The sequence below is a fragment of the Gymnodraco acuticeps genome, unplaced genomic scaffold, assembly GCF_902827175.1.
Source record: "Gymnodraco acuticeps unplaced genomic scaffold, fGymAcu1.1, whole genome shotgun sequence".
NCBI classification, from domain to species: domain Eukaryota; kingdom Metazoa; phylum Chordata; class Actinopteri; order Perciformes; family Bathydraconidae; genus Gymnodraco; species Gymnodraco acuticeps.
In genome coordinates this window covers 1,050,194-1,063,894 of record NW_022989861.1, presented here as the reverse complement: position 1 = coordinate 1,063,894, position 13,701 = coordinate 1,050,194, and the positions used below count along the sequence as shown (strand labels likewise).

General features: G+C 45.4%; 1 protein-coding gene across 12 annotated transcripts in view; it reads right to left on the bottom strand.

The window, feature by feature from the left end:
- Positions 1 to 5,209: 5,209 nt before the first annotated feature.
- Positions 5,210 to 13,701, bottom strand: part of ablim1a (actin binding LIM protein 1a) — a 50,268-nt gene continuing 41,776 nt past the window's right edge. For 10 of the 12 annotated variants that reach the window (XR_004571620.1, XM_034240657.1, XM_034240665.1 and 7 more), the window contains 2 exons: positions 12,688 to 12,768; positions 11,401 to 12,451 (listed from right to left, as the gene is read on the bottom strand). Coding sequence is in view for 9 of the 12 variants with exons in the window: in XM_034240657.1 (XP_034096548.1) it covers positions 12,338 to 12,451; positions 12,688 to 12,768 (195 nt within the window). In the remaining 3 variants the exon portion in view is untranslated. Of the gene's footprint in view, positions 5,284 to 11,400; positions 12,452 to 12,687; positions 12,769 to 13,701 lie in introns of those variants that run through there. The other 2 variants (XR_004571621.1, XR_004571624.1) reach the window with 2 other exon arrangements.

Below are 13,701 nucleotides of genomic sequence, written 5' to 3'. Positions count from 1 at the left end.
CACGAAAGCCATCGGCCGGTTGAGTGGGCCGCTGGGACCTCTGCAGACCACCCCTGTAAGCCAGTGGCTGAGTGCGGCTGCTAGAGCGGCCCCTGGGCCTGCTGGGAGTGGCCACGGGTCTGCGAAGACCCGAGAGCTGCTGCCTGGTCTGCCTAGCTTGCCTAGACCCAAACAGCTCCCCTGGCACGACTGGCACGCTACGGAGGACTCTCCTACATGTCTCCGTCAGTGGTGACCGAGCCAGCCAAACCTGGTGACGAGTCTGTACCAGAAAGGACATAACTCGTCCCAATTCCCTAGTCATTAGGGCAAAGGCCTGCAGTGATGCATCACTGAGGCCCAGCAAAGAAGGCTCGGCCGGAGCCTGCTGCAGCGAGGCGGAGACGGCCAGCATTAGATGGGAGAGGGAGTTCCCGATACGACCCATGCGTGCTGCTGCGTTGTAGGCCCTACAGAGCAGCCCATCTGTGACCCTGCAATGAGGCTGAGGGCACCTGACCACAGGCCTTAGAGCCTCGTCAGGAGCCAGAATCAGGGAGGCGATGGCAGGCTCAATGGGTGGCATGCCACCCAGCCCCACCCTCGCCGGGTCCTGCATGGCAGCCAAGGTCCGGGCATCGGAGCCAGCGTGGCCGAGGGCCCTGGTGTTCCTCCAGCATGCCTTGAGCTCCCTCAGGTACTCCTCTGAAGGAGGAACGGTGAGGGGGACAGGGGCTGGGCTACGCCTGAAGAAGGCACTAGCCTGAACTAAGTTGGCCTGCGGAACCGGAATCTGCAGGTGCGCCAGGGCCGTACGAATAATGGCCGCCATGGAGTCGTCATCCACGCCCTGCCGAGACCCCTGAGCAGAGGAGAGGGAAGCCTCCTCGAGCGGGAACTCGTCCTCCGTCTCTTCATTGAAGAGGTTAGCCGAAGCCGCTAGCGACAAGGCATCCTCATACAGAGGGGCGGCAACCGAAGGAGGGGCAGGCGGCACACTAGCAGCACCTATACCGGGCCCTGGCTGAAGGGCCAAGAGAAGCGACTTCATTGTGTCCATGTCGGTAGCCAGCTGATCCACTTTAGAGGACAGCCTGTTTCTAGTCCTCCTATTGGGGGGTGCACCTATGGCCATCGCTCCCTCAAGTCGCCGGGGACGGCCAAACTGATCTGGAGGAGGATGCTACCAAGAGAGGTGTCCGTTGGCTGCCGCCAGCTGTTCCACCTCAGTGAGTCTAGCCATTCTGAGTGCCCGGGGCATGCAGCTACAGTTCATGCAGGCCCCTACCGTGAGAGCCTCCCTTAGATGCTCGAGGCCGAGGCAAGAGGGGCAGCGGTCATGGCCGTCCTCGGGCTCAAGAGAAGCCATACAGGCGCTACATGCATGAGCCATTCTGTAGGTAGCCAGACGCAGCGTAGCCGGGAGCGGGTGCGGGAACACAGCCTTCACCAGCTACCTGCTTCACAGAAAGAGTAGAGCCGCGCCGCTACTCGCCAAACAGAAAGAGGGATGTAAGTATACCCACGTTACCGGCAGAGGGAGCGGGAGCGAGAGCACTGCCTTCACCTAGCTGGGTTAATAAATAAGGCAGTTTACCAGGAGCGGGGGCGAGAACACTGCCTTCACTGGTTGAGCTAGAGGCGAGTGCCAGATGCAGCGTAGCCGGGAGCGGGTGCGGGAACACAGCCTTCACCAGCTACCTGCTTAACGGGAACCGGGCAATTTAGCGTCTACCAGGAGCGGGGGCGAGAACACTGCCTTCACTGGTTAATTTAAGACAAATGCCAGATGCAGCGTAACCGGGAGCGGGTGCGGGAACACAGCCTTCACCAGCTACCTGCTCAACGGAATAAACGAGGCAGTTTAGCGTCTACCAGGAGCGGGGGCGAGAACACTGCCTTCACTGGTTAAATTAAACACGAGTGCCAGATGCAGCGTAACCGGGAGCGGGTGCGAGAGCACAGCCTTCACCAGCTACCTGCTTAAAGGAATAAACAAGGTAGTTTGGCGTCTACCAGGAGCGGGGGGCGAGAGCACTACCTTCACTGGTTAAATTAAAGACGAATGCCTACCTGCTGAACGGGAAGAGTAGAGCGGTGCTGCTACTCGCCCGAACAAACAAAGGGGATGTAGCTACACCCCCAAATCAAGAAGCTTTACACAAGCTAAGACCGGAAACTGGCTTCTAAAGAAAAAACAGCACGGGAAACTCCGGTGCTTAACACGGCGTCAGCCGAGTGGCTGCAGCGCTACTGCTAACTAGCTCAATGCTAATGAAGTTCGCAGAATAAGTACAAAAGCACAGCAAGGGCAACTCCTGGGAGAGGGAGCGGAAACACCTCCGTCACCATAAAGTTGAAGCCCAAAAAGCAAAACAGACAGTAACGGGACAACTAGGCTGGGAGAGGGAGCGAAAACACTGCCATCACCAACCAAGCCGACACCAACCTGTCCGAACGAAGTCCCTGCGCAGCCAGCCACAGCTCCTGGAGGACGGGTAAACCCGCGGCCCCGACTGGATGAGTTCGCGAAGCTGCACGCAGCCAGCTGTTTGCAGAGAATCCTTAACAAATATTCCAACCGAACGAACGCTGTAGGTTACAACAAATGTAGCCAAGGTACTCTCGCGCAGCGAGAAGATGAAAGGAACAGATCCACTGACGACACCGGCTGATATAGCCGGTGTCACGTGGCGGGTCACAGGTGACTTTGTTGGTATTGGTACTCGAGCTGCGCATGCGCGCGATGGACACATCCAGTGCTAAAGCACCGCCTCTGGCGGTCAGTAGGGACGAAATAGAACTCTACGCACATTCGTTTCACCGAAATAAGTAAACTACTGTATTTGAGTGAGTTAAGCCATTAGTTTGCTTCATTAAAGGGTGTTAATGAATAAGTGTTCTCCAGTGCCTTTTGTCCGCTTTAAGGTATTATTAAGGTAGGGTTAATGTTGCTCTCAAAGTGCACCAGATTGATGCTTTTAACTACGTACGCTTGCTTGGTAGCACATGTCTTCCGAGCGTCTTGCTTCAGAAGCGAGGCAAGAATACTTCCTAGCCTCGGAAAACGAAGAGTGGAACAGGCTAGCAAGTGTGCAGGTGTGCGTCATATGAGAGGCCCCGTTTTACATTTTCCGCCACAGATTTGGGGAAATTGGTCCGTGCGCAAAGCATTGTGGGGATTTTAAGACCGCGGAGTCTACACATATGCAGCCTCGAAACTTCTCGCTACGAAGTACGCCGGGCTCGGTAGAATTCCAAGTATGCTGGACATTGGAACAGTACTTCGGCGGCACTCGATGACGTAGTATGCTTGAAATAGTGGCTCTGGAGCAGCTTTACTCGCGATTGAGAAACACCCCAGGGCCGTTTCTCAATCGCGAGGATACTTGCTTGGTAGCACATGTCTTCCGAGTCACTTCCTTCAGAAGCTAGGCAAGAATCCTTCCTGGCAATCGGAAAACGAAGAGTGGAACAGGCTAGCAAGTGTGCAGGTGTGCGTCATATGAGAGGCCCCCGCCTTACATTTTCCGCCACAGATTTGGGGAAATTGGTCCGTGCGCAAAGCATTGTGGGGATTTGAAGGACGCGAAGTCTACCCATGTGCAGCCTCTAAATTACCCCCAAACCAAGGACGCGGCCTCTGTGAAATACCAAGTATGCTGGAGATTGGAACAGTCTTTCGGCGGCACTCGATGATGTAGTATCCTTGAAATATTGGCTTGGAAGCCAGTTTCCTCGCGATTGAGAAACGGCCCATGTGTCCTGACGTTCTTCTAGGTAATCATACATCCGGTTACGTACACAGCTACGTAGGGCCTTTGTTATCATGTGCTACTCTGATATTGGAAGAGTACATTCAGTATTTTCCCAACACTCGCCAAATCTTAGTCCGATCTACTTCACGTTTGGCATGTGTGTTGTTGAGGCCCCGAGATAGTGAAGTGGCAATTTGGATCAGAGGTTCTGTAAAAAACTTTGGTTAAAACCTGCACTAAGCCGCAAAACTCTAAATAGACGCACATCAAAAACTATATAACAGGGGGTACCACGTCCGCATAGCGCCAAGATCAGATTGAGTATGATGTCTTTCACAAATTTACACACCTGACTGTGACAGAATGGACGAAGTTTTTTCGTGTTAAACAAGCGGCATGTTTCCCCTGTAACGTTACGGTACATCTACCTGGAGCATCCACATTTGCTGTCCTTATGCCTGCGGTATGAACATTTAATCGGGCTTTGACTTTCTGCTATAACATTTTCATGGAAGCTTTGGCCCTCATGATGCGTAGCATTGCCTATGTAAATGTGTGTATAGACTCACTTCAAAACGCAAGGAGCAGCGGCACCAGCATGCCAAAGCAGGCACTTCACTAGTGATGATATATGATTAAAAGCATTCATGTTTACTTCCAGGTCAGTAACTCAATGCGCTTTTAACACAACGTACAAAACCCACAGTATATGTTTCCAGCTGTTTCACAGATGAAAAAAACATTTAAAGAAAGTAAGAAATATTATGCCAGCAAAACCTTTTGCACCCGTTCTTAAGTCTTTATCAAAGGAGAGAAATTCATTTTAATGTTAACGTGCCTCTCAGGGCTTCCATACCGATGACGATGTAAATAGGAAATATTAGGCCCACATGACTTGTGGTTTAATCACCATTGTATCATGCTCTGTGTCTGACTGGGCCATAATTGCCACAGTGAGTCTGGCCAGGTCCTGCTCTATCTCCTGAATCAGAGAACAGTTCCTTTCCATGAGCCCATCCAGAGCAGAGACAGCGGCGCGCTCCTCCATCTCCAGGTGGGACAGGGTGATCCTCAGGTCCTCGTCCAAGGCCGCCTGGATCTCTCGATACTTCCGTATGATTTTCTCTCTTATCACAGAGGACTTTTTCTGAGTCAGGCATAAGCATTTATCAGTTTATTATACTGCCGTATCACTAGCGAAGCCATTTTGTATATAAATAAATGTGTCTGTTGATTGTGTGATAGGATATACATATTTGGATACATATTTTTATATATTTGTATTTTTGTATTCGGGATTGTGGGAAACGGTATTTCGATCTCTCTGTCTTTACACACAAACTCAAAGATTGACAATAAAGTTGACTTTTACTTTGATTTTCAAATACTATATAACTATAAAGACAGAAATAATACAATTTCAACACTAAGTAGTCTCAACACAACTTACTGTGATTTCTGATTGCCGTGCAGCCAGTTTTTTCAGTCTGTATTTCACTGCATCCCTTTGCCTCTTCAGACACTCTTGGTGCTTTTCTAATGTCTCCTGTAGAAAGAGATTCACAAATATTCACTACAGCTCATTTTGACAAAGTCAGACACATTGTTTGTGGTGAAGTGAAGAGGCAGAAGCAGTTTATTGTGCGATATATATGTGGAAAGCTACAAAGCCGTGTGAAAAGTTGCTCTGACGTTCTTGTAGGACAACAATATCCATGTCAAAAAACTGCCATATAAATATTATATAATAATACTGTTTTCCAATTATGCTAGGTCAAATATTTTAAGAAAACTCAGTACTGATTGTCACTTGTAAATGTGTATTAATTTGTATTTACTTTAAATGGCAGTTTGTTGACATAATGACACTAAAGGGGAAAAAATGAAATGATTTTCTGTAATGTATACGCAAAGTGTGTGCTTTATCAAAATAACATGAGAAAATGGAGCAAGGGCTCCAGATTGAAAGCATGATATATTAGAAACCATGATGTTATGCCATTGGATCAAAAAAGTGTGTTTTAATGGGTCCAAATTGAAGAACATTGTTTCCTTTTGGAATCTGAGAGTATCTGTATTTGTCTACACAGTTTATTAAGGACTTATAGGAGCTGAGGTTGAACATCCCAGCAACAAAAAAAACACACACATGTTAACATGGCAAAAAATGTTTAAAATATATATAAATATATAGCCAAAAATGTCCCATTCTCTCTGCATTTTAAGATAGTATTTTTAAACAATCAGTTTATTGTAGCAGCATTGCATGCACTGTTGTGTTGCTGCCACCCAATCAGAAATGCTGCCCATTGATTCCTCATTGCCATTATATGACCTGCAAGCTGCAAGTGTGTGAAACCAGAGGGCAGCCATCAGCCCTCCATAAGTGTCAATGTTCGTCAGTGCTGCCTTCTCCACGAGGAAATTATAATTGTTGTGTCAAATCACTCAAATGTGTCCCACTATAATTCCCTCTGTGACTGAACGAGGTCACACAGCAGCTCTCTGAACAAGTGATGCATTTGATACTTAAGGAGAATAATTTGAAGCCCCAACTAGCACATGTGTGCACTCCTTAATACAAATTATTTATGCTTTACACCACCATATACATTTTCAAGAGTACACCATGGTTTTCTGAAGTGTTAAAGTCTCCCTCCACACAGAAGTAAATTGAGCTTATTGTTACCTCACTGTGCAGGATGTATATGTACACCATTAATGCCCCGGCCACACGAGGACGAAAACGGTCGTTTGCGTTACTGTTTAGTGTCATATAGACCGTTCGGCCACACGAGGACGACCGAATACGGCACTAAACGACTGCGGAAACGATAACGGTTCCCAAGGTGGATAGAACGGCATACTCAACGCTCTGGGGGGTCCAACGGCTCCGTGTGTACGCCCTATACGATCATTTTCTGATAATGATGAGGCAATAGCCCCGCCTCTCCCCACCTCTGCTGCTCACCCCCGCGTCAAAGTAAACTGCCACACTGAATTCAGATTATTTCTCTTTTCTCTCGAGATGGACATAAACGCGAGTGAAGTCTAATCTGACAGGACGGAGACACCTCTCAAACTACCTAAACTAGTTATACATATATTTATTTTTTACTGTCGGCCGGGTCACTCATTACTGGATCAGCTGCTGCATGAAACAGACACTGACGCTGTCAGAGAGAGGGAGGAAAAAGAGAGGCTCCATGTATTTTATTATTATATTATATAGATTCGTTATTCATTTGTTTTAAAGCTCAATAAATAACAAAGAAGACCTTTGACCGGCACTTTTATAATTTTGTCCGGAAGATTTAAACTTTAATACACGTTAGGCTTGTTTGAGACGGGTTGCGGCTCGCCTCGAAAGTAGACGAGAGAGTAGCCGATCGCAGCCGGGGGAGGTCTCAAAAAGCTCGCCTGAAGTCGGACAGCTCGGAGTCGGCTTCGTCTTCTTCTCTCTCGGTTTTTTGGCGGATTGCAAACAACTTTGAGGTGCATACCGCCACCTCCAGAGTCGGCTTGACTCGGTTTGCATTTATAAAGAATGCACACATGTGTTTAATCGTTAATGTCAGATATGTACTAAGTAAATACATTTGTTCCTGCTCAAGATTAGATTCAACTTTATTGTTATTGCACATATTACAGGTACTGAGACAACGAAATGCAGTTTAGCTTCTAGCCAGGAGTGCAACAAGCAGTAAAGTGAAAAGTAATGTACACAATCTACAGAATAAAATATAGAATGAATTGAATGATGAATAAACAGTGAGGGGTATGAATACCCTAGATATACACAGCAGCCTGAGAGCAGTATGAACAGTGTGTATGAATATGCTAAGATATATAAAGTATGAAAACGGTAAGCAGTGCAAGTATAGTATAAAATATATGGATATTAATTTAATGATGATAAATATTGTGGAACAATGATGAAAAATGGGAATGGATGTGGCGACGTAAAACTGACACAAAACAACAACAAACTTTTGCCGAGCCAATTGGAGAGTTTCATCACCAGCACGGGGTAAAAACCACCAATGAGCGCTCAGCTCGAGATACCAGCGAGTCGTTTCCCATCAAGCATTTCGCTTCCGCAGCCCGTGGAGAGGAACTGCGCCGCCTCGCCGCGCCTCGCTCTCAAGGCTGCGGGCAGGCCCGGACTGGCCATCGGGAGGACCGGGAGGTTTCCCGATGGCCTGGCCTGTTAAGTGGCCTGCTGGCTTGAGGATTTTTTTTATGTATTGTGAACGCAACGCTGCGCAAATGTGGGTCTGACTCTGCCTCACAGAGGGTGACTGGCTGTCTACATGATGTGGCCTGCCGACATGGCCACTTTCATACAGATCATACACTAATGCCCTCGATTGGTCTCGTGTCATTCAAGCTCGGGAGGGTGTGTATGTGTGGCGCGAGCAAGCGAGAGAGAGAAAGCGCGTGCACTGGTTACGTGTATTGTTGTTGTTAGCATCCGGTGCTAGCTAGCGGCGCTAACGGAATGAGCTGTCAACAAGGTGGAGGAGAGTCCTCTGCTGTCAGACTGAGAGACTGATAACTACAGCTCAGGTGAGGTAAAGGACTTTAGAGTGTTTAGATAGTTAATTTAGTCTAAGTTCACTGTGGGTCTCAAACGGTTTGGTCACCATTTATGTAAACACATATTTCCATTTGAAGGGGGAGTGATTAGTAAAATATGCATGAATAATACAAATAAAATGTTAACTAGGTGAAAAAAGGTAAGGTAAACTTGTTGAGAGCTAAAACTAGTCTTTGCTGCTGCCTCAAAGAGGAGCAGGGGGAGAGGAGGGAGACAGGTGAGGCTGGTTCAGGAGCCCAGACACACTCACAACTATAAATGAACCAAAAACAAATAAATAAACAAGTTTCAATGTTTTTTCATATTGGATATGGTATGTTATTGGTTATGGCCATGTTCTTATGATTTTATGATTAGTTAAATATATACTGTTCTGTTTCATATGGGTGTAGTCTATTTATTTCCCCCTCAAAGTGCACCAGATTGATGCATGTAAGTCCAACATTTAAAAAAAAAAATCTTCCGCGGGGAGCATGCCCCCCGACCCCCCTAGAGGATTTGAGGTCCACCTCCACTTAAAATATGTTCACATGGATAGGTTCCTAAATAGATTTGCACTTTTAAAAAAAAATAGTAACCCATGTCCATTTATTCTGGGGTAGTTTTAAAGTTTATGGCTATCACTACGGGCAGCAACGCTGTAAATATTGACAAATAAATCCAGGAAAATTACACAAAATAAAACTGGTAGTGGCCTGGCTGGGTGTATAATTCCCGGCCTGACTTATTGTCCCAGTCCGGCCCTGGCTGCGGGCGTCTTTGTCCCGCGAGATTTCAACGTCTCATGTGGGCGAGCCTCCAGAGCAAGTCGGACAAAATGACTAACCATCATGCAACGCACTAGCAAGACGTTGATCGCAACTGCGCAGGTCTGCGCAGGTCTCGCTTGTCTCAAACAAGCCTGTTGACTGGCGAAAAACTCTGCCCGGTTCCCTCGGCCCCCACCGCGGAAAATAAACAGAAGGGCAACCATGACAACCATGCTTCTTCGCTGCTTTTGTGGAGGAAGTTACAGCGCCACGTACAGGCTCCTGCATATGTACTGCAGCTTCTCCAGCGGTTGGAGCTAAACGGAGCTGTCTCGTGTGGACAGACACTAGGCTTGTTTGAGACGCGTTGCGGCTCGCCTCGAAAGTAGACGAGAATAGCCGATCGCAGCCGGGGGAGGTCTCAAAAAGCTCGCCTGAAGTCGGACAGCTCGGAGTCGGCTTCGTCTTCTCTCGGTTTTTTGGCGGATTGCAAACAACTTTAAGGTGCATACCGCCACCTCCGGAGTCGGCTTGACTCGGTTTGCATTGATAAAGAATGCACACATGTGTTTAATCGTTAATGTCAGATATGTACTAAGTAAATACATTTGTTCCTGCTCAAGATTAGATTCAACTTTATTGTTATTGCACATATTACAGGTACTGAGACAACGAAATACAGTTTAGCTTCTAACCAGGAGTGCAACCAGCAGTGAAGTGAAAAGTAATGTACACAATAGACAGAATAAAATATAGAATTAATTGAATGATGAATAAACAGTGAGGGGTATGAATACACTAGATATCAGCCTGAGAGCAGTATGAACAGTGTGTATGAATGTGCTAAGATATATAAAGTATGAAAACGGTAAGCAGTGCAAGTATAGTATAAAATATATAGATATTAATGTCATGATGATAAACATTGTGGAACAATGATGAACAATGGGAATGGATGTGGCGACGTAAAACTGACACAAAACAACAACAAACTTTTGCTGAGCCAATTGGAGAGTTTCATCAGCAGCACGGGGTAAAAACCACCAATGAGCGCTCAGCTCGAGATATCAGCGAGTCGTTTCCCATCAAGCATTTCGCTTCCGCAGCCCGTGGAGAGGAACTGCGCCGCCTCGCCACGCCTCGCTCTCAAGGCTGCGGGCGTCTTTGTCCCGCGAGATTTCAACGTCTCATGTAGACGAGCCTCCAGAGCAAGTCGGACAAAATGACTAACCATCATGCAACGCACTAGCAAGACGTGATCACAACTGCGCAGGTCGCTTGTCTCAAACAAGCCTACTATCCGTGAATATTGCGTGTGGACGGAAGCTTTTTTGCGATTGCGTTTGCGTTAATCCTATGCGTTTAGCCGTTTTCGTCCTCCTGTGGCCGGGGCTAACACTCATGGTATATGAGGAATGTTTCTCAGTGATCAATTTAAATGTATCTGGATTTTTTACAGTAAGTTAAAAAGATAAGATGCAATTTAAAACAAAAAATGAAGCAACTTTAAACAAACTTGAAATAATTTATACATTTATTGAAAATTGGTCACTTATTTCTTACCAAGTCTTATTAGTATTTCATTCGCAATTGTTCTTTAAAATATTCTGAGGGTTGTGTTAGCAATCTGTTTGGAGATGTGTGTGTGAGAGAAACTCCTGCTGGAGGGAACTTTGGGATTGTAGATATATAACACCCTACAGGAGAGGGAAACGCCCAAATATAGGGCCTTTTTAAAAAACAGAAGGCTGTTTAGTGTTCACAGTGATACTTTATGTTTCTCAAGCATGAGTTATATTTAATTCCAACCACACCAATGTGGAAATATGAACAGATTGTTTTTTCTTGCATTTCAAACCGAAACTGTTACATATGCAGTATATAATGAGTTGTATATCGGTTTTCCACAAACAATCTCTAATGGAGTTTGGATTTTGGCAGTGCAACAGTATGAGAAGATTGACTGTATTTGTACTGTGTGGTTATTGTTCACTGCTCTGTGTGTTGACATCAAAGGAATGTCTTAACTTTTCGCCAACGCAGCAATATAAACCCTTGCTATTTGTATTTGTATTGAGTAAAAAGCCAAGTTCATGTAAAAAGAGATTTCACCACAGGGGCCCCAACTAACCATTTTTGGTAGAAAGAAATAGAGTCCACCATCTGACTGGCCGTATAAAAGTAACCCAGTCCTAAGACTACATTTCACCCTGTGCAGCACTACAGAAGCTATGTGTTTATTGGTGCGATGCAAAGAAGAAACCAGAGAACAGAAAAGAGGCGGAGGCGGAGGGTACTTTGGAATAGATGAGGATCATATGGTTCATGGTGATTTAAAGCTTTATTGGCTGCTTAAATTTCAATTACAACAAATGGCAGTGTGGGTTTTTCATTTATAAAACAGTACTTCCAAATACAGTTGATTCTCACATTGGGTGTTTTTATATTTGTTGGTTACTGTATTTTGGATACGGCACTAAAATATATTTAAGATTTGTACTTCCAATACATGTAAAGGGAATGTGTCTGGCCATGTTTATGAGAGCCTGAGAAGAGAGACATTTTATTTTTGTCAGGGTCAGATGAATGTTTGGATTGTACAGAAGCAAGGGGAGGGGACTGGCAATGTGTAGGGGTTTCCATGGAGATCTGGTAAAACAGTTGATGGGTCAGCTCACTGCTTTCCCTGTGGCTTTTTTATTTATTTTATTCAAAGACTCATTGAGCCGATCCTTGCGAACTTTGGGCAAAATCAGTTTCAGCCCAAGCGTTGGGAAAGCGGACACATGTTCAAGCTACGAGCATGGGCATTTGGTAATGGCGCCATGAGGTTCTACCGTACTTACAAAGTTCCACAGGAATCAACAGCAACAAATAGTAGGAAGAAACAAGCAAGAAAGAAAGGAAAGCAGTTCCACTCGAAGCAAAGCAAGAAGTAAAACAAGCGCAGTCAAACCAAATAACATGAACCTATTTATCAATCATTCTCATTCTTTGTCATTTTTGAACATGGAAAAGATTCCTTGATTCCTGTGCAAATCTAACTGGACAAATCCTTCAGCTCACAGTCTCAGGAAGCTTCAGAGCAACACAAAAAGTTCAGTCCATCTTGTGACTTCCTTGAATTATGCCAGGATAAAAAAAAAATCATCCAGAAGAAAAAGGAAATAAACCCAAAAACCTACATCTAGATTACAGTTTGTTGTGTGCTATCTGGATGAATGTACAGTATGTGCATGCTGCTCTGAGTGCTAGAAGAGCTTGGCCTTCTTTTTCATGTTGTTGCGTTTCCACAGGGGAAGCCTGTCAAACTCCTGGACCTCCATTCCAAAGATGTCAAAGAACAATTCGGGTGCTAAGTGGCGCTAGAAATTGAGAACAAAGGTGGAGAAAACAAAGGAGGGGAGGGGGGAGGGGGAGGGAGGGAGGGGAGTGTTCGTGGTTAGCACCAAAGCCACACAAAAAAAGGTTCCCACAGCAAAAATGACAAGAAGCAATGGATGCACATTCCTTGATACAAATTGTATTTGTGTAACATTGTCATTTACAAAAGTAGAGAAATCTAGTATCAATTGCGGACAATCAGGTGGAAATCTGATACCTCCAGTCTGGTTCTGTCCACATCCCTGGGCAGTTTAGCTCTCCCTCTACTGGTTATCATGAGCATTTCATAGGGATACACCTTCAGAAGGAGACACCGAGTCAGTGAACACGTCAAAACTACAGGCTAGAGTTAAGCTTCACAGACCATTTAAATCCGACAAAAGGAATAAAATGTGAATATTGTGTGTAGTTCTGATTGTGACAGAGGGAACAGTGGGTGGGAGTGAGAGGAGGCTGACTGGGATTGAGAGCCGTTGTTAGGTTGTTGAGGAGAAATGCAGGTGCTGTGGTGTGCACACTTTTGTTGTTGTACAAACGTGCATAGATTAGGCAAGGGCAAAAACATGAAAACAGAGTTATTTAACAGCTGTATTTATTAAGTTATTTACCGCAAACACAATAATGTAGGCTAAGTAAATCCACACGGGAATGATTGTCCTGGAAACTGAGGTACTTGTACTTTTTCTAAATAACTAATCCCCTCCTGAATCTGGCAAATGGTTGTTGTTTATTTAGCTGAAATGCTCAATAATAAACAACTAGAAATTATTTGTGACCAACTCATATCCACACAGTTATGTAAAATGTCTTATATACTATGCAGTATATAGTGATATGAGTTGTTTGGATGACAATATATGCGTTTGGAATCTCCACTGTATGCTGCATACAGTATCCAGCCTCTTTAAATCAGAGCTATGTGCAGATGAGCATGGGGAAGCCAGCATGGAGAGCCAGCATGCTAAGCGTGACTCAGCTCCAGAAGCAGCATGCTAAATCAGAAATGTGAGTCTTTCACCTCCAGTAAAAAAAACTCTTTTAGTTCCCTATTTCTTCCACCAATGTCCCCGCCCTACAAGGCTAAATACAACTTCATCTTCCTGTTTTGGGCTGGTCTCTTTGTTTGAAAGTGTGGTTAGTCTATATCTAAATTAGTTGAAAATGTCTCCTGGTTTGGCTAAATGCTCTAAAAGGGGCTAGTGGGGTTATATGAGGTACTTACCGACCGATG